The sequence below is a fragment of the Miniopterus schreibersii genome, assembly GCF_964146895.1.
Source record: "Miniopterus schreibersii genome assembly, chromosome: 4".
In the NCBI taxonomy this organism is placed as follows: domain Eukaryota; kingdom Metazoa; phylum Chordata; class Mammalia; order Chiroptera; family Miniopteridae; genus Miniopterus; species Miniopterus schreibersii.
The window spans coordinates 28,643,116-28,667,340 of NC_138105.1; the positions used below are offsets into that span (position 1 = coordinate 28,643,116).

The 24,225-nt window shown below is 47.7% G+C and overlaps 1 protein-coding gene across 2 annotated transcripts in view; it reads right to left on the reverse strand.

Annotated features, from left to right (window-relative positions):
• Nucleotides 1-24,225, reverse strand: part of COL23A1 (collagen type XXIII alpha 1 chain) — a 306,121-nt gene that overhangs the window by 35,986 nt on the left and 245,910 nt on the right. For both annotated transcript variants that reach the window (XM_081136445.1, XM_081136444.1), the window contains exons 3-4: nt 23,271-23,326; nt 8,113-8,139 (exon numbers count right to left, since the gene is read on the reverse strand). In XM_081136445.1, the coding sequence (XP_080992571.1) occupies nt 8,113-8,139; nt 23,271-23,326 (83 nt within the window). The remainder of the gene's footprint in view (nt 1-8,112; nt 8,140-23,270; nt 23,327-24,225) is intronic.

Sequence of the window (24,225 nt, forward strand, 5' to 3'; positions counted from 1 at the left end):
GTGCCTAAGGCAAGAGGTCTGAGTCAAGGAACACCTGCTTTGGGCAGGAAAGGTCAGTGTGGTGGCCCTTTCCTGAGGGGCTGGCTGTGTCTCCCCAGGTTCCAATCTGGGGACTTTCATTTCAGGAAATCTGCTTTCATCCTATTCTTGCTCCCCTAGGATCCGGGATCCGGGATCTGGGATCCGGAAAGCTGGGGAGCAGCACTGCAGGAGTCAGATTAAAATGAGATGTAGGATGTCAGACTCTAAAAACAGATGAATTTGGGATGTTACAGAGAATCATTTAGCTCATTACATTTTTACAATCAAAGCTGTTTTTGAAACCACGAGAGCGCAAGAAATATGAATGTGTGCTGCTTTGTGGTTCTTCTTTGTTCACTTGATTAATTCCAAACAGTCAAACTGAGTCATTCATTTCAAAATTGGTCCCAGGCTGAGGCCTTGCCTCGTGGGTCACATTTCAGCTCACAGCTTCTGCTGTCCCCAGGCCCTAGGCTGTCGGTGCTCCCATTACTGCTCTGAAGACACTGTGCAGCTCCTACTCCCCGCAACTCCTGTGCATGGAGCCAGATGGGTCCTGGGTGCCGCGCCTGGGGGGCTGGTGCTGCCGGGGGTGAGGAGTGCTGGTCCTGCGCCCTCACCTTGATTCATGCTTCAGCTGCAAATTATTGCAACTGCCTCCAACCTGGACCCCTTCCTACAGCCTCTGCCCTGGAGCAGGGAGGCTTTTCAATACACACATCTGTCCATGTCACTGAGGGGTTTCCCTGGCCTCCAGACTCTTCTGCGGGGTGGGTGGGGGGCTCTCCACTCAGCATCACCTTCTCTCCTCTCCTTCTGCCGGCCCTCCGAGTCACCATCCCTGGGCACATGGGACTACATAGCAGCCCCTGCCGTGTTCGTGGTGTCTGTACTTGTGCTGCATGGAGTTTCTCCACCTTGTCCTCCTGCCGAACTCCTACTCATCCCTCAAGACATGCCTCAAAGGTCCCTCTTCTGTGAGGCCTCCCCTGGTCCAGGCAGAGTTAGCATTTCTTCCTCCGGGGGCAGAAGCCCTGTCTACGTGCATTACAATCCTCTCCACTCTACCCTAAAGCTCTCTGTATGGGAGGGTCTCATGTTCAACTGGGGGACAGTGGGTGGGATGGATGAGTGACAGGCTTTCATCTGTGGTCAGAATCCCAATAGCGGTCGCAGGGCCCAGAAAGTCACTTAATGAAGCAGCTCAGAGCCCAAATCAGTGGGGACCTGTGAGCACTTGCTGAATGGGATGTGTGCTTCCCCAGTATCCCCTCGAGTGTCACATGTGGAGCAGCTAAGAGACAGGAGATCTGTGCTGCTGCTGCTCTTGCTCTCAGTTCCCAGATACCTCGCTTATCCTCTGCATCTTCTCCCATCTTCCAGGCTGTGTGGTAGAAGGACAGACCTCAGTCTGGGCCCTAGGGGTCTGTAGGAGGAAGCCAGGCCCACACCTCTGCCACTGTGAGATCTGGAAAAGCGTCATGGCTACTATAACCCTCAGTTTTTCAATCCACAAAATGGGCACAAATCGTCATGCACAGGGATGGGATGTGCTTTGAAACTGAAATGCTGCACAGATCTGAATCCTAATGTTTTCATCCGGGTCAAGCCTCACACTTTGCAAAGGTGGACACAGGAGCTCAGGAAGGCGAAATGACTACCTAAGGGCAGGGGAGGAACCTCCGTTGCTACTGTGGTCCCGTTTGGCCCTGCTCCACTCAGCTGCTCCTTCACAGGACAGCACCTGACATTTCATCACGAGGGGGACGTTTTCCTTCCTAATTTCTAATAATGACTGTGGCACAGGTGTATGAGTGAGGAATAGGAGAGAAGGTGGAATGGAGAAATGGATTCTTTCTTAAGTTAGACTTTTTTTGGTGTGTGGTTTTGGAAAGCGAGAAAGGGTGTTAATTTGATAACGAGGTGGACAGCAGTGCACGGAGAGAGAGTTCAAGGGCCAGGTAAGAAATGATAAGGCGGAGAAATGGAACATTCACTCTAGACCTGCTGACTGTTGGTGGCTACTGGGATGGAGGAGACACGGCAGCCTGGGTGCTAATCGGGCTTTATGGTGCCGTAGGCCTGTGTCTCAGCCAAGTCCTAACACCCTCTGAGCTCGGCTTCCTTACCTGCCAAGTGGGGCTGACATCATCAGCCTCCCAGGGGGAGAGCACGTGAGAGCTTTGGGGACACACAGCAAGCACTCAGTGGGGGGACTTGCTTCCCTGACATGATGGAAGGGCTTTGGGGGATGAGAGGGGATATTCCTTTCTTCTGGTTTCCTCTGGAGGGGAACTCTCTGAGCCCTTGGCACGGCACTACGCCTTTGGGGACAAGTGGTTTCTTTAAATACAGAGCCAAGTTTTTTTGGCCTCCACCTCTCACTGTGGTCTCCAGATTCTATTCGGTGGAGCCCGGGAGACCTTCTTGGCTTTTCCTTCTACCATGTTGCCGTCATTTGCTCGCTCACTCCAGCCACTCTGGCCTTGCTTGAACCCTGGACACATGAAGCTTGTTCCCAACTCATGACCTGTGCACTTTCCTCTGTCAGGAGCTCTTTTTCCCTCAAAATCACTGGGTCTTTATATCATTTAAGTCTCAGCTCATATGTCATCTTCCCCAAGGACCTTCTGATTATCCAATCCAAATTAAACCCACTCATCCACCCAGCCAGCACTCTCATCATGTCCCAGTTTTATTTTCTTTCTGGCACATATTATTGTTTGAAGCTATCTTGTTGGTTTATTTGTTTACTTGTTTATTACTTCTCTCCTCCCCACTACAGGGAGAGGCCTTGTCTCTCTTGCTCGGTGCTGATCCAAAGACCCAGAAAAGCACCGGGCACAGTCATTAATGGATGAGATGGCACCCTCACCCTGGACCCCAGGGACACAGCACCGCTGGCACGGGCTGGGTTCCACAATGTCCATGTACTTCTGGTCTCACAGCCTAACATCTTCCTCATCTGTTCAAATCAGAAAAATCTTAAGCCCTGGAAGATGTTACCAAATACATATTTTTCAAGAAATGTTTAAATTGCACTCTAAAGGTATAAAATAAACCAGAAAATCACTAAAGTTCAACAGTAAGAGCCAGAAAGGTCAAATACCAAAGAAGAGGAAAAGTAAGGATTTTGATTTTGTAAATAGGAGATGATGTGAGATTCTAATGTTTTCCAGACAAAAGCCAAGGGGTAGGCAAGATTGAGTCCTGCATGAGAGACACATCTTTTCATCTGATGCAGAAGCCAGAGTTTGGAGAGAAGAAAGGGGGTTGTGGTAAGAAACTTCCAGAAAAATCACAGTGCCACCTAATCTTAGTTCCTCCCTCCCTGTCCCATGGCAAACTGGCTGTGTTGGTCCCCGTCTCCCAGAGCTCCCCAAAGACTGAGACTGGGTCTGTCTGGTTCATCTTTGCACACTGCACAGGGCGTGACGTGCCTTACAGATGCGTTGGACAGAGGCAAGCCTCCTAGTTATGAGATGGGTATTATCATACTGATTAGTACTCCAAAATGCAAGAATGCTGTGCCCAGTGATCCTCTGCAGGTCCCATTTTGGACTCACAATGTTCCCCTATGTTGCTGATACCACGTTGTCTGCTGTCCCTGACCAAATGGCAACTGAAAGCTCTCAAACCTGGCAATTTCCTTTTAATGCTACACCTGCAATTCTGAATTCTACCACCAGGTGGCAGTTAGAGGCCCTTCAAAACTAGTTTAATCTCTAGACTACACTTCCAGCCCCAGGTGGTTTGGCTCAGTGGTTGGAATGTTGGCCCTCGGACTCAAGAGTCCTGGGTTCGATTCTGCCCAAGGGCACGTACCTCGGTTGCAGGCTCAATCCCCGGCCCGGCCGAGGAGCATGCAGGAGGCAATCAACTGATGTCTCTCACATTGATGTTTCCCTCTCCCTCTCCCTTCCACTCTCTCTGAAAAGCAATGGAAAAAATATCCTCAGGTGAGGATTGAAAAACAACAAAAAAACAAAACAAAGGACACCTATACTTCTAATAAAAATATACCCTAAATTAAAACAAGATACATAGATACACACATCTATTTTTTAACTTATCATATTGGCATCGATTTAAAAGTATGATAATACCCACAGTTGGCCAGGGTCTGGGGAAACATGTAGCATTCAGACGCTGTTGGTGGGAATGTAAATTAGTAGAGCCTCCTGGAGGGCAATTTGGCAATACACATCAAAAGCCTTAAACATGTGCAAACCCTTTGGTCCAGCAATTCAACTTCTAGACGTTTATCCTAAGGAGATAATCATGGAAGTAAGCCTAGATTTATTCCAAGGATGTTGACTGCAGGGTGAAAAATTGTTAATATAAATACTATAAATTGGAACCTGGTTAAATAAATTATATACGATAAAATACCATGTAGCTATTACATCCTATAAGAATTCTTAATGATGTGGAAAAATCCTATGATAGATTAAGTGAAAAAAATTAGCTATAAAAAATACGTCCACTATAATCTCAGTTTTAGACTAAGAAATATAGAAACAAATTAGTGCATAAAAAATGTTGGAAGAACAAACATATATTGACAGGACTTGTCTGTGGGTGGTAGGCTCATGGATGGCTGCTTTTTCCTTTTTTGTGCTTTTCTCTATTTTGGTCAGGTTATATAATCAACATGCTTCTATTGTCAATGGCAGAGCGAGATTAAAGAACCCTGGAGGCAGAAAGGATGGGCCAGCCTCTGTGCAAGATGGCTGTGGACATGGGACCCCGGCCCTTGTTAGCCCCCACCCCACCTCACAGACATGGGTGGCTCCTATGTCCCCCCAACCCCCACTATTGGGTCCACATATGGACCTGGTTTCAGCTGGTCTTGCTCAGGGCAGGGGTCAGCTTGGATTAATCCAGAAATGCAGGCGGTACAGTCTCCACCATGGCCCTCCTGGACTTTTTTCTTGCTCCTACTTCCCCTTAGGAAGTGATATGTTTTAGGCACAAACTAAAAAAAAAAAAAAAAAAAAAATCCTCCCTGAGGCTGGTTTTGAAGTTTACTAAGTAAACCTTTTTTTCTGCAACTGACTGTTCTCAAAGCTGTTTTCTTCTCCAAACACTGCCAGCGTACGTTGGTGGATCAAAATGATTTCCCAAGCTTTCCTCCCCTTGAGGCTTTGCATCTGCAGTGAGGAGAGATAGTGACACTGAGGGGCTCTGCCTGTGTTACCATTGACCCTCCAGCTCTGTGGGTGTGACCTTCCCATGTTCTGAAAGGCCGAGCAGCTTGCCCGAGTGCGCACAGCTGAGCCGGGACTCGACTTGGGCCTGACTGATGGGAAGCCCGTGTGATACTCAGTACAGGAGGTGCCTCTGAGGCGGCTCAGGCCTCTTGTATGGGGGACTGGGCCCAACCTCTGGGATGACCACATGGAGAGGCTTGTAAACAGACCCTAGGCTGGGAGCCAAGCCCTTCACTGGCCAAGAGATCTGGATTTCAGCTCAAAACACATGAACCCCGGGAGCCTCCTACCCTCCCCCTGCCCACACAGGCTACCTTTCCCTCTTTGGGGGGAGCCAGGAGGGGTGTTGCCCCCACCCTGTGGCCCTCATAGAAGGGCTGACCCTAGTGGCAGTGCTGGAACCAGGGTGCTTGGAGGCACATAGCTGGGCACGAAGGCTGGCTTTTGGGCTAGAGGCACAAACGCCCTGAATCCAGCAGTGAGCAGGGCCAGCCCTGCCAGAGAAAAGGCCCAGATTGGTGTGAAACGGTGGTGGGCCTGCAAACTGGGCGACCTCAGGAAAAGGGGTGACCCAGCCCTGGGGCAATCACAGATGTGACACTGGCTTCCCCTCACCCATGGCCTGGCCAGGCCTGCTCACGGCTTCCCAGTGGTGAAGAGCTGGAAGAGCCAAGGGCACTCACCAGAGCTGCCTGCAAACAGGCAGGGAGGAAGGCTTGCTGAGCCCTAACCTGCCTCCTCCCAGAAAGCTCCCAACTTCACACCGGATGGACACCCGGCATGCACATCTGTCCCCTGGCCTCCCATCCCCACATTCAGAGCCCGGTCTCTGGCCCAGGCTGGGCACCAAGCATCTCACACACTAATCCTCCCTCAGGCTAGATTCCCAACAGCCCTGTGACGCTCCATGACCTGGCCACCGTCTGCTGTGTCCTGCAATGCCTGGTGCTCCAGGAATAACCTCACTTCACCTGAACTCCAGCTCCCCTCTTCACAGGGAAGGAAACGGAGACTTAGGGCAGCCAAGTGATTTAATCCTTGGATTCAACCCTAAGCTGCCTAGCTCCATACCTGGACTCTTGCCTGTTGCCCACAGAACCTGCTCCCTCACCAGCCAACGTTCTCTCTGATGCCAGGGAGAAAGGAGTCCTGGGTCACCATGTGCTCAGAGAAGACAGCGGGGGAAGAGGGGAACAGCCACCACCCTCGGCCCTTTGGACACATGCATCTACAGTCAAAAGTGACCTGGAGCCCGGCCGGCGTGGCTCAGCGGTTGAGCATCAACCTAGGATCCAGGAGATCGAGGTTTGATTCCCAGTCAGGGCACATGTCCTGGTTGCGGGCTCGATCCCCAGCTGGGGGCGTTCAGGGGGCAGCCGATCAATAACGACTTTCATCATTGATGTTTCTATTTCTCTCTCCCTCTCCCTTCCTTTATCTGAAATCAATAAAGATATATTAAAAAAAAAAAAAAAGTGACCTGGAGTGTAAAGTTAGCTAGGTCATCTGGAGGGTCCTGTCAGAAAGTTTTCATTCTTCTGAGCTGGTGAAGCAAATGGTCCCAAGACACGAGGCTGAAATATTCCAGCAAAAGCCCCTGGTTCTAAGACTCTAGCTGCCATATAGGGTTCTCACTCCCTCCTAGTCAGGGAAAGCTGCTGGGGAGGCGGTGGGGCCTGGCCCCCAGGGTGCTCCCACGCGATGATGGTGGACCTGGCTGGTGCTTCACTTGGAACAGGATGCTTTTGGTCTGGGAGACCAGGCTGTCCACCGCTGGGGGAGCTGTCCTAGCTGTTCCAGAGACTCCAAATTCTACTCTGAGTGTAGAGTGGGCCGCTCTGGACAGGAAATAAATGATCCCAAAGTCTCCACTGAGTCCCAGAGGGTCTGGCTTGTGCTGCATATTATGTAACTGTCACCTCCTCAATCTCATTTAATCCCATCTCCAATGCTGTGAGGGAGGCCTTCATCAGCCCATTTCACAGAGCAGGACACTAAAGCTCAGACAGAGTGACCACCTTCCCCGAGGTCACCCAGCTAGGAGGCCCAGCATTGGAATCCAAGCCCAGGTTTCCCTGGTGCGTGGGGCTCTGCCCTCCACAGCTTCTCAGGAAGGCAGCTCCTGAAGGACTGGGGATCCCCACCTTGCCTCCATCACCAGCCTGTCCTGAGTCTGGACAGATCTGGCCATTGGAGAGGTCTCTGAAACAATCCACATTTCCCTCCCTGCATCTTCCTGGCCTGAGGCCCAGAACAAACATCTTCCCCAACATGATGGTCCTGCCACACTCTCCTTCCACCAGGCTGGCCCCCTGCTCTGATGTGGCAGGACTTCTATGCAGGACTCAGCAGTGCCCAGCTACCTTCCAACTTGCTTCTTACGTGGCCCTCACCCAGCCTCGGCTGGGGATGTTGATTCCAATATAAGCTAAGTTTTAGGCTTACTTGTAAAAGATCTGACAAGTGATGATGCCACAAAGGCCAAACTGGAACCAATTAATCTCTCCTCGTGGTGACACAACAGGGTGGGCGGGGACAGGGAGTTTTCTGTGCACTGAGAATAGGATGCTCCATAGCTGAGGCTGGGCCCCTGAGCTCAGGGAGACAGACTGGCAGGAAGAGCAGTGCTGGGTGGGCTCAGGACACCAAAGTGACTCCTCCTCAAAGCCTCTTTGCTTTGCCTGCAGGGCAGCTGGAGCTGCAGACAGTTCCCATCAGGCCAGCCCCGCAGATCAATGCTAATCCCTCCATGGAAAGACCCGAGTCCCTGAGGAGCAGAGGAGGAGAAAGGAGCGCAGACAGTTAAATAAAGGCTCGGAGAAAGAATACCGGCTTAAGAGAAAAGGGCAAAGAGAGCAAAAAATAAATGGCAAATTACCGGGTAGCCATCTCGTCCTGATTGCCCCTGTGGTAATTAATACGTCATTAATAATCAGACTTTCAGCGGAAAACCATATGGCAACACTTAGCACTCAATCAGGGCCCCACACTGCTCCTCCCAATGTTCCATGGGTTTGCAGCAGAGGCTGCTGGTGGGTAACTGATGCCTTTGGGGAGACTCAGGGCTCTGACAGGTCTAGGGGATGGAGCACCCATTTCCCACCTCACTGGGCCAGGCTGCAGGGGCTATCAGACCATACATCCTCGTGAGTCCTCCCACGTCAGCCAGCAGTGGTGAGGACCACATGGGGCCATGGAGTTCCCAAGGGCAGTGTCACAGCCACCAAGGAAAATGCTCCTAAAATGCTGAGAGGCCTAGAGAGCAAACAAGGGTCCCCTGCCTGCTGCCACTGGATGGGTGGGGGAAGACAGCTTTGGGAGCCAGAGTTATGGCAGGGGAGGCATTTACTGCTCCTGGATGCTTCTGTCCCCATGTGCTCGGAGCACTGCCTGCCTGCGAGTGTGTCACAGGTTGGCATGCATCTCAGGTTGCAGCTTCGGGATTCTGCATCTGTTTAATCCACTTAACAGTTTAACAGCCAAATTCAAAACCCCCTGCTCCACAGCCTCTGCATTATGCACTTCAGTGAGTTCACACAGACTACCTCCATGTGACAGCCAGGCATGACTCTACGAGAAACTGCTTGTGGCCCATAAATCTACACATTCTTGCTGGCTCGTTTTCTGGCTCACTGGGGTGCTACATGCGTTGAGAAGCCCGGATTCCAAAGGGTGCCAATCAGGAAATGAATCATGGTAAGTGGAAGTCAAAAATAAAACAGCTCATCCGAAAGGAATTCCTTTAGAAGGTGCATTTTGACTCAAGCAGACTCTCAGTGTGCTTCTTGAATGGAGTTGCTAGGATTTATCAGGCTCTGAAAATGTGGCGCAATGGCTCTAAGGCAGGCTTGTCACGTTTCTTGGAGAAGGACCGGATTTCCGGGGCGGATGATGCCCTGCCTCAGGCATCAGCCCCTCAGCTACACCTTTCTCAAACCCAAATGCCCTCATGGCCAGCTGCCCAACACAGGGAGCCAAACATCGTTTGGCAAAGAAGAGAAACGGAGCCTGGAATCTAGTTACTAAGCCCAACTCATTCCTGGCATAGCTGCTTGACTCCAGAGCCCTTTTTGCCAAAGCACGTGAAACAAAAACACTGAAACAGAGCAACTGCTGCAGGGCAGTTAGAAAATGTGGGAGTGGTGCTGGCATTTCTGGGCACCCCTGGGAGCCAGGGATTGGGTGAGGAGCAGCCAGGCTCCTGCCAGTTCTCTGGGAAGGAAAATGCTCACAGAATGTTTTAAGGGGCAGGTCGATCTCACTGAGTTCTGTGCTTGCATTAATCTACAAATTTAAAAAGATATGGCCCCTGTCTGGATTTTTTTTTTTTTTTTTTTAGGATACACCTAACTAAGTATTCTTTTAATGGAAGTGCTACAGAGAGAGAACAAAATGTCTTATCTTTCAGGAGCAGAGAGCATAATCCAGGGCACTTACTGGAGGACCTGCAAAACACAAGCAGAGAGGCCAAAGTCAGAATGGAACGGAGAGGGGGCCCCCTCCCCCTGGCGAGCCCTCCCTCCAACAGCTAGTGGGCTCCCCTCACACAGGCTTAGATGCCGTCATGGGCCCCAAAGCAAGGGGCTGGGCAGAGGGAGAGCCTTTGCTCGTGGTGGGGCTGGGGTGGGCGTGTAGGGGAGATGACAATCCCGCATGAATGGGCTAACACATTCATTTCAGGAGGCTGTTGCTGATCCCTGCTGGGGCCAACTGTGTTGGATTTTGGCCACCCAGATAGGATTCGGACCTTGTTCCTCCCTGAAGGACAGATTTTGGTGCTCACTGGAGGGTTGGTTCATTTCTACTGAAGGGGAGAGACTCAGGGAGGAAACATCTGGAGCAGAGGGAAGAGCAAGCACAGGGGCTCTGGGATGCGTGAGGCTTAGCAGACCTGTGGGCGGTCTCTGAGGCCCAGCCTGGGGGTTAGGGGCACTGAGCCAGGGTGCACAGGGTGCTGGAAGGGGACAAGTTTAGAAGCTCAGGTGCTGCTGGAAGGCTGGTGCAGCAAGCTGCGCTTGTCTCCAGAGATGTGGCCTCATGGAGAACACTCATGGCACTGGCAGGTGTCCTCACCTTATGGTGTGCAGAGCACACTGCATATCCAAGACTTCATTTGACCTTCTCGACAATTTGTGAGAGAAATGATGAACACACCCATTTGACAGATGACAACAGAAAAAAGTGACTTGTCCAAGGCCACATAATTGGTTAGGTGTGGAGCTCATCCAGGAGGGAGGTCTCTCAACTCAAAACCCTACATACTTTCTGCTAAGCCATATCTGCTCCAGGCCGACCTGGGACCTCAGTCTGGAGCGTGAGGCCACACAGGGAGGCAAGTAATGGGACCCAGTGATGAGTGCAAGAGGGAAAATCTCAGACTCAGAATTTTCCTTGAAAGAACAGGTATTTAAGAAAACAATTACACAGTGAAAGCACAGGACCCGAGCAAGGCTGGGCCTACTCAGGACGGGAAGCTAGGCTGAGTCCAGAGGGTGAGGGATGATTTCTGGGAGAGGAACGGGGAGAGAGGAGTGTGGCAAAGATGGGAAAGCTCATAACACGCCAAGATCACTGGGTTTTGGAGGGCTGTAGTAGGAGAGGGCCTGGGGGAAGGCTAGGCCAGTCAGAGCACTGGGCCTTGTCTCCACTCCATGACCAGGGAGGTAGAGGGGGTGGGCCACTGAAGGACTGGGCATAGAAGAGTGATTGGAGGGGGCATGAGTGAACAAGGGGACACGGGGCAGCTGCTCTGTGTAGCCGATGGCAGCCTGGGCTCGCGCTGCCAGTGGAGATGGAGAGAAATGAGTCAGAAAATACTAGTCAGTGAAGACAGACAGGACTTTTGATTTAATGGTGGAGGTGGGGGTGGAGGGGTGCATGGGGTATAGAGGAAGGAGAGAGGTGAGACAAAGATTTTTGACTTGAAACTGATGTATGATGGTGCTAAAACCCAAGAATGGTAATGTGGGGACTGTATGTCCCCTGAGTCTAGACTAGGGGCAGGGCAGGGCATTGTTCAGTTGGACACCCGTACAGTTGACTTTTCACTTTCAGCTAAAGACCTTGCTCCCTGTTTTACAAATAAATGAAAAGCCTCTGGATGGATGCCCCATCATCTTTTCAATGCCACATGCACACACCTGCCTGCAACTGCACCTGTGCCCGGCCTCCTCTCCAAGTCCCTCAGGTTCAGTCAGAAGAGCTGACTCCCCTGCACCTTCCAGGGACCCTGCTGCACCCACCATCTCTCTATGCCTGTCACAGTTAAGCTCATCTCTCAAGCTGATCCTTCCTGACAGCTCTGAAATACACTCCAATTCTTCTCATTTTATTTTATGATTAAAATTTTTTTCCAATTACAGTTGATATACAATATATTAGTTTTAGGTGTACACCAGATTGATTGGATATTTATACAACTTATGAAGTGGTCATGATCACCCCAATAAGTATAGTACCCACCTGGCACCAAACATAGTTATAATATTGCTAACAATATTCCCTGTGCTGTACTTTACAACCCCGTGGCTATTCTATAACTACTAATTCGTACTTCTGAATCCCTTCACCTTTTTCACCCAGCCCCCAAACCTTCTGCCATCTGGCAACCATCAATTTGTTCTCTGTATCTGTAAATTTTTTTCTGTTTTGTTTGCTTCTTTTGTTTTTTAGAGTCCACACGTAAGTGCAGTCCTGTGGTATTTATCTTTCTCGGTCTGACTTATTTCACTTAGCATAATACCTTCAAGGTCCATCCGCGTGGTCACAATGGCAAGATTTCATTCTTTTCTTTGGCTGAGTAATATTCCATTGTATATACCTACCACATCTTCTTTACCCATTTATCCATTGAAGGACACTTGGGTTACTTCCATGTCCTGGCTATTGTAAATAATGCTGCAACGAACATAAGGGTGCAGATACCTTTTCAAATTTGTGTTTTGGATTTCTTTGGATACGTATCCAGCTGGGCCATATGACAGTTCCATTTTTAATTTTTTGAGGACGGTCCATACTGTTTTCCATAGTGGCTGCATCAGTAGGGAAGAAGGGTTCTCTTTTCTCCACACCCTCAGCAATGGTTGTTGCTTGTGATTTACTGATGGCAGCCATTCTGACAGGTGTGAGGTGGTATCTCACTGTGGTTTTGATCTGATCTCCCTGATGCCTAGTGACACTGAGCATCTTTTCATGGGCCTGTCAGCCATTCGTGTGCCCTCTTCCAGTTCCTCTTGCTGAGAAACATCCTTGGCTCCCACACTCTCCTCTATCCCTGCTCAGCCCTCCTCTCTCCCTCATGGACACGTTGCAGGAAAAAGGTCCCGGGAGGTGTGCGGTATGTCTGAGATCACTAAACTAGCGAGGGGCAGGGCAGGCTGGAAACAATGCCATGGGACCCCAAACCCACGGCACCATTCACCATCCCCAGAGGGGTGGCCAGAGTGGGAATGCCAGCAATCCAGGCTGGTCCATAGCTGGTGGGATAGGCCATATCTAGCCCATCCGATAGGCTCCAAGACACACCAAGCCACCCCCTCTCCCGGGCCCGACTGTCACCATGTTGCCAGGGCACCAACGCTTCGCAGGGGCACCACCATCACAGCCTCCTGACTGACACCTTCTTCTGGGCACCCCGACTCCCCCAGCCACAGGGGCCTTTTAAAAAATGCTCACCCCTTCCCAGGGTTTCTAACTGTATACGGGATAACATCCAAAGTCCCGCTCTCCCGTGTGGGCTGCTCCTCGTTGAGGCCCCGCACTCGGCCACCACACTCCGCCTGTCTCCCTCGGTTCCCCAAGGGCCAGCTCTCTTGGCCTCAGGACGTTCGCTTTTACCGTGTTCCTGTGGTCAGCAGGCCGTGGTTCATCACCACTATCTTGGAAAAGCCTTTCATAAGCACGAAGTCTGAAGATGCCTCCTCACCCTTTGCCCCATCGATTCCTATCAGCTCCCTGCTATTTCCTTTCCAGCACTAATCATAATCTTTAATTATGGAATATTTACCTGTGTGCCACTTATTGTCTGTCAGCCCCATCAGCAAGGCAGCTCCCTGAGAGCTGGGACCCCATCTGCTCAGTCCCCCACCGCCTCCCGCTGCCTCGCCCAGGGCTTGGCAGGCACATGCACTTCGTAAGTGAGCTGAATAGATGAGGGGCGCCCGGCAGGCCATCGCCTCTTCTAAGCCCTCCACACCTGACTTCCCTGTCTAGGGTTTGTGCTGTGGCTGCTGTCGCCTCTGGAGATGGGATCTGTGGCCTGCAGTGAGCTGGGTACACGAGTGATGATGGGGGAAGGGCCTGGCTCCATCTGTCTAGGGGTCCCTGCTTAGAAAGTGAGGCTGGCTGGAGGGCCCCCATCCAACCATGTGGTGTTCCCCCCAACAGCCCAGCTCATTCCGCACACAGCTTTCGAACATGTGTTCCAGTCATTGGCTGGATCTGCTGACTTTGCTGTCAGGAATGTGGGAGCAATTAAATAAGAGCCAGATGACTTGGGAAATGAATGAAATGAGTCTGAGAGAGTAGAGGGGTCAATGACTTTGTGGCCTCTTTAACTGAACTGATATGGCCGGGGTCACTGTCCATGCTCAGCGCCCACACTTGCTCCTCTGTGTTGCACTCGGACTCCTGACTCCCTCTCCATCTGCTCCCTGCTCTTGCCCAGCAGGCCCTGGCTCTGACCCAGCCCTCTGCCTCCCCACAAGAAGCCTTGGCTCCTGACTCTAGAAAACCCAAACCTACCCCACCATGAGGACAACCTTCAGTCATGCTTCTTCAGGGATTTCCCCAATGGAGCAGCGTGAACCAAGAGTGCAAGGAGATGAAATGAGGCTTGAGGTTGGCAAATTCAGAGCCAACAATGAGTTAGTGAGCCAGACACTTAGCACAGTCCTCATGCCCTGGCTTTAATTAGGCCAATTCTATCAGGGAGTGTCGAGGCCTCAGGAGAACCCTGGCTCTCTGAGCAAGTGCCTGTTTTCTCCGAGGCAAAGTCTGCTCCTGTGAAATGTGGAAGTAACCCTGCCTCTCTGGATTGCTACGAGGATTGAGTGAGATTGTGCCTGTGTTAAGTCCTCAGGACAGCACTGACACAGAAGAGGCACCAATAAACAATGCAGGCTGGATTAACAGTCATGCGATGCTTAACAATGGGGGGATATGTTCTAAAAAACACATTGTTAGGCAATTTTGTTGTTCTGTGAACATCACAGAGTGTATTTACTTGCTCTAGGCTACAAACCTGTACAGCATGTTACTGCACAAAACAACATGAGATTAAATCAAGCATAAGAGAAAATGATGCAATCAAGAGACGTGTTCACTCCAGATGCATAAAGCTGCTGCTGGTGGAACACAGTGTGCTGCTTCACTGCAAACTTTTTTTATAAGTAGAAAGACTACACTCTAAAATAACAATAAAACATGTAGTAGTAGTAAATACATTAACTAGTAACATTGTTGTTTATTATCGTTATCAACTATGAGGTACTGTACATAACTGTATGTGGTACACTTTTATACAACTGGCAGCGCAGTAGGTCTGTTTACACCAGCATCCCTACAAACAACCGAGTAATGTGTTTGCACTACAATGTTGAAATGACCATGAGGTCACTAAGCAAGAGAAATTTTTTTAAATCCTCACCCAGGGATATTTTTTCCATTGCTTTTCAGAGAGAGTGAAAGGGTGAGAGAGAGAGTGGGAGAGACACATCAATTGGTTGCCTCCCGCATGCACCCTGACCGGGCCAGGGATTGAGCCTGCAACAGAGGTTCCTGCCCTTGACTAGAATCGAATCCAAGATCCTTCAGTCTGAGGGCCCAACGCTCTAACCACTGAGCCAAACCAGCTAGGGTGGCAATAGGAATTTTTCAGCTCCTATTTAATCTTATGGGACCACCATCGTATATACAGTCCATCGTTAACAAAAATGTAGTTATGTAGTGCATGGCTGCATAGCATTCTCTCTCTAACACACACACACACACACACACACACACACACACACACACACTTTAGATCGTAGGGAGAAGAGAAACACAGGCGCTAGTTTTCCATTGTTTGGCTTCTTGTTGCAGAACAAATCCTGACTATACAACAGGTTTAAAGAATCTCCTGTTTAAATGACACCTTAGACGGGCCTCCAGCATTTTGGCTCTGATGGCATTGTCGGGTATAAGACCTTGGAATTCAGGGTCCAGCAGGCTAGCCTGGGCATGGAGGTGGGCTCCAGCAGTTACCCTGCTCAGACACGGTGCAGGGCAGATGGTGGTGCTGCTTAGAAGCTTGAGTGGGAAGTAAACATATTAGATTAAAAAACAAACAGCTCTATGAGATAGAATTCACATACCATGAAATTAACTTGTTAAAAAGTGTACTCTTTAGTGATTTTTGGTATAACCACAAAATTTTACTTATCCTTCATTTTTGAAAGATAATTTTGCTGGACACAACATTCTTGGTTGATTTTTTTTCCTTTTATACTTTTGACTAGGTCATGTTACCCCACTACCTTCTGGCCTCCATTGTTTCCAATGGGAAGTCTGCTATTAAACTTATTGGGGCTCTCTTGTATGGATGGATCATTTTCTCTTGCTGCTTTCAAGGTTTCCTCTTTGTCTTTGACTTTCAGCATTTTTACTGTAATGTCTCTGGGTCTGTACCTTTGCATTTATCTTATTTTGACTTTACTGTCTTCTTGGGTATATGAATTAATGTTTTGCAAATGATTTGGGAAGGTTTCATTCATTATTTTCTTCAAATATTTTTTTATGTTCCTTTCTCTTTTTCTGTCCTTTCATACTTCCATTGTATATATGTTGGTGCACTTAAAAGTGTCCTACACATTGCCCTGGCCAGTGTGGCTAAGTGGTTGGACCATTGGCCCATGCACCAAGGGGTCAGGGGTTCAATTCCCTGTCAACAGCACATACCTAGGTTGCAGGTTTGATCCCCAGCCAGGGCATGTGCAGGAGGTAGCCAATTGATGTGTCTCTCTCATCTCTTTCTCTCTCTCCCCCTCTCCCTCCTTTTCTTCCACTCTCTTAAAAATCAATAGGAAAAAAATCCTCAGGTGAGGATTAACAACTACAACAACAAAAAGTGTCCTACATTTTTCTGAGGTTCTGTTTATTTTTCATTACATATTCTTTCTGTTCTTCAGCTTGCATAATCTCTATCAATCTATCAAATTCATAATTCTTTCTTCTGACAGTCCAAATCTACTGCTGAACCCCTCTATGAAATTGTTAATTTTGGTAAAGTCCAATTTATCAATTTTTTTTCACTTGTGCTTTTGATGTCATGTATAAAAAACAATCAACTAACCCAAGGTCATGAAGATTTACTTCTATGTTTTTTTAAAATATCTTTATTGATTTCAGAGAGAGGAAAGCAGAGGGAGAGAGAGAGATAGAAACATCAATGATGAGAGAGTCATTGATTGGCTGCCCCCTGCATGACCCTGCTGGGGACCGAGCCCACAACCCGGGCATGTGTTCTGACCGGGAATCGAACCACGATCATCTGGATCCTAGGTTGACGCTCAACCTCTGAGCCACGCCGGGCTGGGCTACTTCTATGTATTTTTTACAATATTCTGATAGTTTTACCTTTTACATTTAGGTCTATGATATATTTGAAAAACTGTTTTTAATCCTCACCTGAGGATATGTTTATTGATTTTAGAGAGAGAGAGAGAGAGAGAGAGAGAGAGAGAGAGAGAGAAACAATGATGTGAGAGAGAAACATCGATTGGTTGCCTCTCATACATGCCTGATGGGGGATCAAACCTACAACCCAGCTGTGCACCCTGACTGGGGATTGAATCCACAAACTTTTAGTGCATGGGATGATGCTCCAACCAACTGAGCCACATGGTCAAGGCTAGGTCTATGATATATTTTGAGTTAATTTTTGTGTATAGTGTGAGGAAGGAGTCCAACTTCATTCTTTTGCATTTAGTTGTCCTAGCACCATTGACTTGTCTTGGCATTCTTGTAAAAAAAAATTGACAGTAAATGTAGGGATTTATTTCTGGAATCTCATTTCTAATGTTGATCTTTGTGTCTATCCTTGCTAGTACCACACTGTCTTGATTACTATAGCTTTGTATTACATTTTAAAATTGGGGAGTGTGAGTCCTTTTCCTTTGTTCTACTTTTGCAAGGAGTTTTGGCTATTTTGGATTCTTTGTATTTTCTTATGGATTTTAGGATTAGCTTGTCAACTTCTAAAAAAAAAAAAACCCAACTGGGATTTTTGTAGAATTGTATCAAATCTATAGATCAATTTGTGAAGTATTGCCATATTAACATCGTTTCATCTTCCAATCCATGGATATGAAATTCCATTTATTTAGGTCTTCTTTACTTTTTTTCAACAATATTTTATAGTTTTCAGTGTATAAGTCTTGCATTTCTTTTTTTGAATTTATTCCTGCGTATTTTATTCTTTTTCATAATTTTGCAAATGGAACTGTTTTCTTAATTTCATTTTAAAATTCTTCATTGCTAGTGTCTAGATATAAAATTGACTTGTATAATGATCTAGTATCACACAATCTTGCTGAAAATGTTTGTTACTCTAATAAACTTTTTGTGGGTTCTTTAGAATTGTCTATATACAAGATCACGTTATCAGTAAAGAGAGGTACTTTTTCTTTTCCCATTTGGATGCACTTTATTTCTTTTTCTTGCCTAATTGCCCTGGACAGAACCTTCAATACAATGTTGAATAAAAGTAGCAAGGGTGGACATCCTTGTCTTGTTCCTGATCTTAGGGGGAAAGCATTCAATATTTCAGCATTAAGTATAATGTTAGCTATGGGTTTTTCATAAATGCTTTTTGTGGAAGTTTCCTCTTATTCTTAATTTGTTGAATTTCTTTTTTTTTTTTTTACAATCATGAAAGGCTGTGGATTTTGTCAAATGCTCTTTTCTTCATTTATTGGGATGATCATGTGGTTGTGCTTTTTATTTGATAATATGATGTATTACCGGGATTGATTTTGGATGTTAAACCAACCTTGTATTTCTGGGCTAAATCCCACTTGCTTGTGGTGTATAATCTCTTTAACTTATTGATGGATTCACTTGTTAGTATTTTGTTGGGGGTTTTTGTGTTTATATTCATAGGAGATATTGGTCTGCAGTTTTCTTTTCTTGCGATGTCCTTGTCTGGGTTTGGTGTCAGGATAAATTTGGCATTAAAGAATGAGTTGGGACGTGTTGCTTTCTTTTATTTATTTATATTTTTTGGAAGAGTTTGTGAAGAATTGGTATTAATCTTTCTTTAAAAGTTTGTTAGAATTCATCAGTAAAGCCATTTGATTCTGGGCTTCTTTTTTTTTTGTGGGAAGTTTTTTGATTATTGATTTTCTCTCTATCTGTCTATTCGTATTTTCTATTTTTTCTTGAGTCAGTTTAGGCAGTCTATGTCTTTCTGGGAATTCGTCCATTTCATCTAGGTAATGTAATTTGTTTTATACAGTTGTTCATATTATTCCTTTATAACCTTCTTCTATTTTGCAAGGTTGCTAGTAATATCCCTTCTTTTATTCTTGATTTTATTAACTTAAGTGTCCACTCTTTTCTTCTTGATCAGTCCTAGGTAAAGGTTTGCCAATTTTGTTGATCTTTTCAAAGATTCACTTTTGGTCTTGCTGATTTTCCCTGTTGTTTTTTATTTTCAATTTCATTTCTTTCTACTCTAATTTTTATGATTTTCTTCCTTCTGTTTCCTTTGGTGTAAGTTTGCTCTTCTTTTTTAATATAGGTATTTACAGCTATACATTTGCCTCTAGGCACTACTTTAGCTATATTCTATGAGCTTTAGTATGTTGTGCTTTCATTTTTATTGATATCAAAATATTTTTTTATTTCTCTTATGGTTTATTCTTTGAGTCACTGGTTATTTAGAAGTGTATTGTTTAATTTATCCATATTTGTGAATTTCTCAAATTTCCTTATGTTATTGATTTCTAATTTAATTCCTCTGTGGTCAAAGAACATATTTTATATGACTTCGATCCTTTTACATTTATTGAGGCTTGTTTTACAGTTTAAAATGTGGTCTAGCCCCGCTGGGTATGGCTCAGCAGTTGAGCATTGGCCTAGGATCCAGATGGTGGTTCGATTCCTGGTCAGGGCCCATGCCCGGGCTGCAGGCTCCATCCCCAGTTGGGGGCGTGCAGGAGGCAGCTGATCAATGACTTTCTCATCATTGATGCTTCTAGCTCTCTCTCTCTCCCTCTCCCTTCCTCCTTCTGAAATCAATAAAGATATATTAAAAAAAAAAAAGTGGTCTATACTGGAGAATGTTCCATATTCACTTGAAAAGAATGTGTATTCTGCTGTTACTAATTGGAATATGTTATAGATACCTGTTTGGTCTTGTGGATTTATATGCTATTCATTTATTTTATTTCATTATTGAAAGAGGGCTACTGGGGTCTCTATTATTGTTAAGCATTCTATTTCTTCCTTTAATTGTCAGTTTTTTGCTACATGTATTTGGGGCTGTTTTAAGGTGAATATAAGTTTATAACTTTTAAAATATTCTTTTATCATTATAAAATGCCCTTATTTGTCTTAAAATCTATTTTGTCTAATACCAAAATAGCCATTTTAGCTCTTTTTTTGGTTATCATTTGCATGATATATCTTTTCTCAGCATTTTATTTTCAACCCACTGAATTTAAAAATCTAAATTTTGTCTCTTATAGCATATAAGATCATGTTTTTTTAAAAAAAATATAATTAAAATTTAAAAAATTGTGTCAATACACACATAACATAAAATTTATGACATTAAATATTTTAAAATGTACAATTTAGTAGTGTTAAGCATATTTACATTGTAATGTATTCAATCTCCAGAAGTTTTCCATTTTGAAAAATTGAAACTCTGTACCCATTAAACAATAACTCCCCACTCTTCCTCCCCTCAGTCCCTGGCAGCCACAATTCTTTTTGTTTTTATGAGTTTGACTCCACTAGCTACCTCAGTAAGTGGAATAATACGGTATTTGTCGTTTTGGAACTGGCTTATTTCATTGAGCATAATGTCCTCAAGGTTCATCCTTGGTCTTTGCCCTTCATTTGCTCACCAGTTCTCTCCCTTTCTCCTTCCTCTCTACCCTATCTTTCCTATTAACCTGTCAACAAACATTTATTGACCATTTCCTAAGTGCCTGTGGGTCCAGCTCTATCTCCTGCCCTGAGGAGACTATGCTTTGGTGGAGGAGACAGACAACTTTTCTGAGAAGATCACCACAACCAGGTGTGGAAAATGCTGGGACAGAGGGAAGTATCTGAGACTGCGGGACCCAGGGGGAGCCAGGGGGAGCCAAGGGGAGGCAAGGGAGAGCAACGGATGTTCTTGGGGAAAGTGGGGCATCTAGAAGGAGAAAGTATCTTGCTCAATGATCCTAGAAAGATGACCCCGGAATGCAAGAGCAGCGTCAGGCTTCCCCAGCTGAGAAATGGGCCAGTGGGAAGGTGAGAAATTCACTCCATCATGATAGAGATGCACAAACACTGCAGGGCCATGGAGGCATTTTCCAGGCAAAGGCTCCCTGTGGAGCTAGAGAGCACCCATCCCCACAGGCAAACAGGCTCAGCTCTGCAGGGCTGCAGCAGCAGCAGGAAGGCATCTCAGTCAGGCACCGTTCCACAGGCAAAAAGAGCCTTTCTCCCTGGGACACAGGAAAAGGTCTGGTTTTACAAGGGAAGGTGCCAAAGCCAGGATGTGCATGTGCGTGAAACTATTTAGGCCTGGCCAAAGCTAATCAGAGGGGAACATCTGCTGTGTGTTGTTCACACCATTCTCCGACAGGCAGAGAAGGACACCGTATGGGAAAGGGCAGCAAGGGGGATGAAGTGCTGCCCACCCCTTGCCCAGCGCTGACCTTGGACAAGACACTTTTTCCTTTGAAGCCTCAGTTTCCTTATCTGCAAAACGGGGCTAATAACATATGCTTATCTTGTAGGGTTCTTGGAGGATCACAAGACATGAAGAACTTGAAAGGACTTAGCACACAGGGTCAGGGGCCCAGTGACTCCTTATCTTTCTCTGACTTTGAGATTACTGTAAACTGGAGTCATAATTCTAATAGGTTTTTGAGTAAGTTGAGTAATATACTTTTTCCTAAAAAAAAAAAGTCACTTTGTATTCTCCATCTCCTTCCAGGATGGATGTAAGGAGCTTACAATAAAAGGCAATAAAACATTTTATGAGGACAGAAACGAGAACTGAGCGATGAAATGCGTATTCGCGGGCCTGTGGTGTGTGTGTGTGTGATTACACACAACATCTAGAGTAAAGGAAGCCATGGCAATCAGACATGAAACAGCCTTCAGCTTCTGGAAGTCAAAGCACACAGAGAACCATGACGGCATTTCCCAGGAGTGCACGCCAGCGAGCTTATCTGGGCGGCGTCTATAGAAGGAACTAGATAACGCAAGCATGCAGCACAGCACGGAGGAAGGAAGCCCCCCCAGCGCCTGGGAGAAGAGCCTGGGGCTCAGAGGGAGCCGGCTCGGCTCCCCTGGCCCAATCAGCTGGGGGGCCTCTTGGTGGTGGACCCCTCTGGAATCACCAGCATGCCCTCCTTGTGAAGCTGTTTAGGGGCTGAGCATGTGTTCATTCATTCATTCATTCATTCATTCACTCTTTGTGCATTTACATTCCTGCTCTGCACTGAAAACTGGAGACTTTGGAGGTGCTTGCGCTAGACTTAAAAGGCAAAGAATACTGAACTTGGGGTAGCAGTTCAGGCAGAGGAGATGACATTCTGGGGAGGGGAGGATAGGAGTACAGGCTCAGAGTGGGAGGGCCTCAGACCCCCATGGTGAGGCTGGAGGTGGGGACACGGTGGAGGAGCAATGAGAGCTGCAGGGGCTGTGGGGTGAAGACCAAGAAGGGGGCACAGGCCTGAGATGTACTCTGGAGAAGACTGACCAGGATTTGGTATGGGAGTGGGCAGGGAGGGACCCAGGGTGATGCCCAGGTGTCTGCACAGGGAAGCGAGTGGCTGGAGGTGTCCACCCAGGGGAGAGCAGGCTAGCGGAGGTGCTGGTTCAGTGGGGCTTGTCCAAACTCTGGACCCAGAAGAGACGACTTGGTGGGAGTCAGGGAGGGGGCACTGTCAGTGTCATGGGGGAGTTGAAGCCAAAGGATTGGGAGAGAAGAGAGAAGAGGGCCAAGAGCAAATTCATTTAAGAGACAAGTGGGGTACTATGGAAGAGGCAAAGAAGAGGGGGGTCAGAGACGCGGGAGGAAACGCAGGCCAGGGCTGCGCTGGGGATACAGGCTGGGGATGGGGGTGGTCAACAGCGAAGGTCAAGCAAGGTGCCGACGGAAAGCATCTGCTCGCACGACCATCAGGAGGTCAGCGGTAACTTTGGCCAAGATGATGTCAGTGGAGTGGCAGTGAAAAGAAACCAGAGGGGCTGGGATGAGTGGAAGGTGAGGCGGAAGAGCCAGGATGGGGTGTGTGGGTGCCTCTGAGGAAGCCTCTCTGCGTGTCGGGGTAGGGGATGTGCAGAGCAAGTGCCTTTTGGGTGAAATGAAGATGGCAGGGGGAAGGTGGTGGCGCATGCAGGTGAGTCTGCACGTCTATGGAAGTAAGGTGGAGTCTCCTTCTGGTGGCTCTGCCAAAGGAAGGACAGGCCAAGTCTGGTGAAGGAGGGGAACACGCAGGAGAACCACGGGCAGTGGGCTGTAGAACCACCGTCAGTTCCCACAAAGAGAGGAGGCTGTTTGAGCGAGAGACTAGGGACTGAAGTTTCTGAGGTTGATAATGAGATTCGCAGGGTGCCAAGGACATGGACAGGACGGTCACTGGAGCTGGGATGTCAAGAGGCCAAGAAAAGGCGGTACTGGGCACTGTGGCTTCTGAGGGCAGAAGGGAGGGGAAGATCTGGCCCAGGACCAAAGGTCTCAAGTAACGAGGTGCTACGGGGACTAGCGCATCCAGCCGAGTCCCTGGGCAAGGGCAGACTCCTAGGCCTAGGCTTGGGAACAAGGAAAACTTGGGACTCACCGGGATCGCCTCTTCTTCCAGGCTTGCCACGCCGTCCAGGGGGCCCTAGGCAGGAAAACAAGGATAGATTCGTTGAGAAGGGAAGCCAGTGGGTTTGGGCACAGCTTGCCTGCTGCCGGCCCACCCACCCATCCTGGCGGCAGCCTGCCCACCGCCCTGCTGGCTGGCGGAGTGCAGAGGTGCGGGGAGAAAGCCGGCTCCTGCTCCAGCTCGCCCCTGCTCCTCCCGGCCTGCCCCTGTCGGTTGCCTTCTCACCGCTCACTCCTCATTCAGTTATTTAATCATCTGTTCATTTATCCATTCACAATCCCCCCTCAGTCAAAAAGATTTACCATCTGGAAACTCTGGAGGTAAAAGAGTTTGCAACTGAGAAACTTCTGACTGACGAGAAATATAAGGCTGAGGGTGGGAGTTATCTTATGAAAGCCCTGACCAAGACTTTTTAAAAATAATTTATCTTTATTGCTGAAAGTATTACAGATGTCCTCTTCCCCTCCCCCGCATTGACCCCTTCTTCCCCTACCCCCCCAACTGACCAATGCTTTTTAATGTCCACTGCAGTAAACCAACAGAGACAACACACCGCACAAAGTGCTTATACATTTCTCAGGATTTATTGCAGATAACGCAGATCCTTTTCAGTATCCAGCTCTCCATCCACATGGTTTGAGCCTTTCTGAATTGATGATGGGAACCACCCTGCCTTTGCCTTCTCTCCCTCTGTCCACGAAGGTCCTGGGAGAGAGCTCTGGGTAAGGACACGCTGACCAGCCCACTGCCTCAGTCAGAGGTCCAGGCCCAGCTCATGGCCCGCCTCGCCCCGGGAGTGGAGAGTCACTTCTGGAGCTTGCTGCAAACATCCCCGAAGCCCTCCGACCTTGCGTTTTAACTTTTGTCTGCCTCCAGTTTCACTCCCTCTTGGTTGAACTATTCCTTCCTTCCTT